This window comes from Acanthisitta chloris, unplaced genomic scaffold (assembly GCF_000695815.1).
Source record: "Acanthisitta chloris isolate BGI_N310 unplaced genomic scaffold, ASM69581v1 scaffold19092, whole genome shotgun sequence".
Taxonomy (NCBI): domain Eukaryota; kingdom Metazoa; phylum Chordata; class Aves; order Passeriformes; family Acanthisittidae; genus Acanthisitta; species Acanthisitta chloris.
In genome coordinates, this window is record NW_008661343.1 from 14,990 (window position 1) to 21,028 (window position 6,039).

The 6,039-nt window shown below is 52.7% G+C and overlaps 1 protein-coding gene across 1 annotated transcript in view; it reads left to right on the plus strand.

The window, feature by feature from the left end:
• Positions 1-2,278: 2,278 nt before the first annotated feature.
• LOC103797965 (serine/threonine-protein kinase 10-like) overlaps positions 2,279-6,039 on the plus strand; it is a gene marked incomplete at both ends in the record, with an annotated part of 11,882 nt that continues 8,121 nt past the window's right edge. Inside the window, 3 exons of the mRNA XM_009070205.1 lie at positions 2,279-2,327; positions 4,597-4,746; positions 6,025-6,039. The exon at positions 6,025-6,039 is cut by the window's right edge and continues 79 nt beyond it. Of these exons, the coding sequence (XP_009068453.1) occupies positions 2,279-2,327; positions 4,597-4,746; positions 6,025-6,039 (214 nt within the window). The remainder of the gene's footprint in view (positions 2,328-4,596; positions 4,747-6,024) is intronic.

Below are 6,039 nucleotides of genomic sequence, written 5' to 3' on the forward strand. Positions count from 1 at the left end.
GTGTTGCTCTGACAGCTCAGTGATGGAGCTAGCAGCGAATTCTGGTGTGGTTGTAAGTGCCTAGGGACTGGAAACTAAAATGTAATCCCTGGGATTAATGACAGTTTTGATGTGGCAGCAGGAGGGAGAGCTCCTGTCGCTGCTGTGTGTCCCCCAGCAGCTCTGCAGAGCCCTTGGCAAGGAAGTCCTTGGATTGCCTGTGTGGAGGAAATCATTATAAACAGGATGTTTGCTCCAGCTCCATTCCAGGCTGCACAGTGGGGACCAGACTCTGAGCAGGAGGAGGAGGTGTGGGATCTCCCACCAGTACTAATCAGTGTGAAGAAGTCACTTCGTGGGTGTTGGCACTAGGGCAGAGACCCCCGTGGGTCTCATATCTCTGGGTCACAGGAGCTTTTTTGGGACTGAGTGTGTGAACTCCTTGTTTTGCAGGCTCCCTGAGGAGCCCAGGCAGGGCTAGTGTCCACTGGTGCTGTTAGCCTGCTCTGATAAATGTGATGAGGAACACTATAATTGGTTGTAATGAGCCTCCTGGAGCTGTGTTGGGGTGATGATGGGGCACAGGGCTCCAGGGTGGAGCTCTGCCTGGGAGCTTCTCTTTGCTAGAGAAGCTGCTGATGCTCTGCTTCAAGCTATAAAGTCAAGCAAGAAGTGTTGCTAGGCCCATGGGTGCTCTGCTGGCTCACTGGCATCCTTCCTGCCAGGCTCTTGCCTGAATCTATGTCAGCACAGACTTCCCAATTGCTTCTCTCCATCTGCCTCTTTCCAATGCTTCCCCAGCCCTGGTCTCTGGTTGTTCTTCTCTGCTTTCTCCAATGTGTCACACCTACCTGAGTTTATCATCTCAGCATTGTGTCCCCTCTGACTCTTGGGCTGATTCTCACAGAGCAATTCCAGCTTTGCTGCATCCCAGAAGCTGTTCCTGCTCCTCTTTCTCCTCCAAACCAAAGCAGTTGTTTTCCACCAGGTTGATACCAGCATTTCCCTTGCCCATGAGTAGGAACTGCAGGGCTAAAGGGTGGGATGTGGCTTTCCTGGAGCTGCAGGATTAGACTGATTCCAGTTGCAGTGCTCAGGGCATGACCTTCCCTTGAAGGGCTGAGAGAGCTGTGCTAGTAAACATTGCCTTCCTCAGCTCAGGCACTGTCCTCAGAGTAAACTCTGGCATTTCACCACTGGGATGTTGCCCTATGTCACCTGGACAAGGAGAAGAGCTTGTCAGAGAGGTGAAGCATCTCTTGTCCCCTCTAATCCCTGCCTGCTTGACATTGTTTGTCTGAGCAGCCCTGGAGTGGAACAGGGAATGGGGCCTGGCACTGGGGTGTCTCTGGCTGAGTCTATAGGGGTGAAGGAGAATAGGATCTGCATCCCAAGGCACTGGGAACAACGTCGAGGGGATGGCAGGGGCCAGGCAGGCAGGTGTGGGGGTCTCACAGGGCTCTGTGCATGTCCCTGGGGAGGAACAGCATCAGTCTGGGCAATGGGGACACATTGAAAGGGGAACCACATTGTGAGGGTGGTGAGACACTGGCACCGGTTGCCCAGGGAGGCTGTGGCTGCCCCAACCCTGGCAGTGTTCACAGCCAGGTTGGATGAAGCCTTGAGCAACCTGCTCTGGTGGGAGGTGTCCCTGCCCAGGGCAGGGGGTTAGGGCTGGATCATCTCTAAGCTCCATTCCCTTTACATTCTCTGATTCTATGAATATATTCAACCTCTTTATTGCCATAATTTCCCCTCATCTGGTTCAAAATCAAGAGAGCAATGAACTCGTGAGCAATGTGGGGAAATAAAAATAGTTAAACAAAACAACCCCTGAAGACATGAGATCCCTCCCCATCCCTCAGCTGCCAAAGAAAATGCTGCCTGACTTCTCCCAGCCACGTCAGCTCCCAGCTATGACAGCTATCAGCCTCTTGGCAAGGCTGCTCTGTGCAGAGCTCTGCTCCACGGGGAAGAGATGTAAACAGAGAGGAAGCTGCAGCTGAAGCTGGGGTGGGTATCCAGGTATGGAGCTGCTGGGGGTGTCCCAGTCATGGGGACAGTCCCTTGGAGCTAACTGCAGTGGGCAGTGTGTGGGGTCTAGCTCCAAGGTGCTGGGAGTGCCCAAGGGATGTGTCCTGGGTACCTCCAAAGCCTTTGCCTCCTTGGGTGGTGCTGAGGAGCAGCTTTGCCGTGCAGGAAAGCAAACCCAACACCTTTGTCGCCTCTTCCCTACCCATTGGGCTTTGCTCAGAGGGACACAGACCTGACCTTAACTCCTCTCTCTTTGTTCCTCCAGATCATGATCGAGTTCTGCCCAGGTGGGGCAGTGGATGCCACAATGCTGGGTGAGTGCCAAGCTCTTCTCTGTGCCCAAGGTGATGCCCACAAGGCATTCTCAGCCTTCTGGCATGCTCCCAGGGGCAACCTCCAGACTGATAGGTACTTCCAGCTTCTCCAGCTGCCCTTTCCCTCCAAGGAGTTTGCCTATTTCCATACCCCGAGCAGGGAGGTGTGGCAGCTCTGAGGGATTTCTTGAGCTGCTTTCATGTCCCTTTGTGATGGAAATGCTGCTTAGGATCAGCACATCACAAGGCATGGGGAGAAGGGAGAGTCTGGCTTTAAATATTTATCTGCTGGGGGCACTGGGTGCTTGGGATTCTGTTCCCACAGCTTCCCGGGAAGGGCTGCAGGGCTGGGATGTTTAATCTGGGTGCCTGTCAGGATGAATATCCCAGCGACTTTTTGCTGACTTCTCCGTATGGGATCAGTCATCCGGTGAAGCAGCAGTGTCTGAATAAACTGCATCTTGCAGTAATCCCAGGAATCTTCCCATTTTTAACTCCTCCCTTCCACACAAAGCTGCTGGGACCAGGAGTGTGTGGTGTACCCCAAAACAGCCTCTGTGCCAGGGCTGGATGGACCCTGGTGGGGGTGACATCCCTTCTGCACAGCAGATGTGATGATCTGACATCGTCTTGCCTGGAGCCCTTGGGACAGAGCCACATCACCCTGGGAATTACTCCCTTTCTGCCCTGATATTTCCAAAGGCCTCACTTTCTTTTGATCTGCAGGAAAAGTATGGACTCAAATTTGTCACTTTTTATTCAGCCCCTAAACCTTGTGCCTCCTTTAGGGAACTTTAAAGCAGGTCCAAATCACCGGGTGACAAAGTACCTGTTGTGAAGTGCTGGAGGAAATGATTCTTTCCCCATGGAAAACCTCAACAGGGTTTTTGTACCCGTTTCTTGGGACATGAAAATCCCTCTGAGCACTCGTTGGGTCTATGGCAATTGATCTCTGGAGGACCTGGGAAGGGACAGCATAGAAAACCATGAGTGGCCTGGCTGTAGTGCCGTCATCCCTGAGTGAGGGGCAGGAGAAGCTGTGGGTTGGAGCTCAGGATTGCTCCCAGGATTTGTGAGTTCAGAGCTGCTGAATGCTGTTCTACCTCCCCATCTCCACCAGCACTTGCTGTTTGTACCAAACCTGTGGCTCACTGCACCTCACTTTTGCCAAATGCTCCAGGGAGGATGAAAACCATCAGCTTCCCCCAGAGCAAGGGAGATCCTGTTGAGGAAGAGGAGGAGCAAAGTGTCTGACCCAGTCTGTGGTTAAGATCCTCTCTCTGAATGAGGATCTCTCCCAGTTGTTGGGGTCTCCCATCCTGGCCATGCAGTTTGGGCAGTTGGTGTTGTCTAAGCTTCGTCCGCTCTGCTGCACTCTCAGTGCTGCTGGAGGAGGGATCTGCAGTGCAAAGGGCTTGCAGAGAGAGGGAGGGAAGCTCAGGAGATGCTAACCATCTGGAAGTTTGATGGTTTGCAGAGCAGTTTGGGGTGGTGGAGGTGACCTAGCAGAGCTCAGCAAGGAGGTCACACCAGAGGTTGCATGGCCCTGAAAGCATCAGAAAGAGAATCATAGAATATCCTGAGTTGGAAGTGACCCACTAGGATCATAGAATTTTAGGGGTTGGAATGGAGCTTAGAGATGATCTAGCCCCAACCCCCTGCCCTGGGCAGGGACACCTCCCACCAGAGCAGGTTGCTCAAGGCTTTAGCCAAGCTGGCTTTGAACACTGCCAGGGTTGGGGCAACCTGTCCCACCAAAGACACAGGAACATCAAAGCCCAAGTCCTGGCCCTGCGCAGGACACCTCACCAATCCCACCATGTGCCTGAGAGTATTATCTAAATAGTCCTTGACCTCTGGGACAGACAGAGGGGCAGGAACTGCTGTGCTGCTACCTGAAAACCCAGCTCTGAACAGTGGGTAGGGATAACCCTGGTGAGCGTTTCATTTCCCAAACCATCAGGGAATGGGCAGTTCAGCCCCCCCATCAGAGGCATACCTGGCTCCCCGCCCCATCCCCTTCATCCTCAGTTCCAGATGCCTCAGCTGCACATGCCCAGGGGGGAGCTGTAAAGCAGCAGCTCCAAGAGTTGGGCACTGCTGCAAGTGCTGGCTGAGGGAATAAATGACCCTAACAAGCTGATTTGCATCGTCTCCTGCTGCTCTCACACATGGACCGTGGCTTTGAAATGGTCTGCTGGGTAACCTGTGCTCAGGTGGAGCATCACTGTGTCCCTGTCCTGTTTAACATCCCTGTCTCCCCCTGCAGAGCTGGACCGAGGCCTGACTGAACCTCAGATCCAAGTGATTTGCCGCCAGATGTTGGAAGCTCTTCAATACCTCCACAGCAAAAGGATCATCCACCGGGACCTGAAGGCTGGCAATGTGCTCCTCACCCAGGATGGTGACATCAAGCTTGGTGAGCTGCACAGGAGTGGAGCAGGAGTTTGTTCAGAGAGTAGCCATGGGTGGTGGTACTGCTTGGGGCTATTGCCAAGGACAGCCATGTGCTGCTGGAAATGGATTGTAGGGTTTGGCATGGTGGGATTGAGGGATACTGCCCTGCCTGTGGGACATCACTGCTTGGCTGCTGGCCGAGGAGTGCAGGCAGAAGAGGAGATGACTTTGTTCCATGTGAAGCATCAAGCTATGTGCTGTGCTGAGCCCTAGTTGGCCACCAAATCTCCCCGAGCCACAGCCATGGTCTTTCCTTCCATGAATTTGTTTAATTCCCTCTTTGAATTTGCTTTTTGTGCTTTTTGGCCTGCTGAGCATCCTGTGCAGGGTTGCCAGTTGGCAGGGCTTGGAGCTGGAAGAATTCCTCTTATCTTCAGAGCAGGTTTGGTGGTGACTGGGAGAGTTCTGCCAAGGAGTTGCTTTGCCAACTGACTGTGGGTTTGAGTTAGATTGGCATCCAGCAACCTGCTGGGGGGGGAGAAGGTAGATGTGTCTGCATGAACTGGTCAGAAAGATTTCCTCTGGACTTTCCTGAGGGCTTCTGGGGTGTCCTTAGGATGTGTCTGTGGGGGCTGAAGGAGACCAACCAGTCTGGGAATAAAGAAGCCTTCCCATGACCATGTGCTTCACTGTAGAAACATTGACTTGGCCCAAGGGTGACCAATTGTCAGGACCACCCTGAGCTCAGGCTGCAGATGGGTAACAGCTCCTCAGAGGTCATCAGGCTGCAGATGGGGAGCAGCTCCTCAGAGGTCATCAGGGCTGTCAGGGAGAGCAAACTCAGCTGGAATGGGCTCAGTACTCTCTGCAGGTCTTACCAATTTGGGTTGGGTTGGCTTCAGCAGCTCTATGGATGGGACAACATCAGGGAGAGGCATCATGCAGTGGCTACTGTGCACATGGGAGAGGAGAAATGTAACACACTTGGGGGTTTCTGGTGTAAAGTGAGACTTTCTGCTATGAAATAGCAGTTTTGACATGAATTTTTTGGTTGAGGGAAAGAATTCAACTTCCTTCTAAATGTGTAAGGTTTGGGTAGAGCAGAGATGGCTGGTTATGTTCCCTGTACATGGACAGAGAAGGTCCTGAGGGTTATGTACCCAACCCAACTTGAATTTGCTGCTCACTTTAGAGGACACAGCACATTGTAGCATGTTCTTGCCTTAAATACGTGTTTGCTTTCAAATCTGCCCTTCAGCCTAGTGTGCTAATTCAGAAGGGCCTTTCAGTCTCCCTACAGCATCTAACAACATTC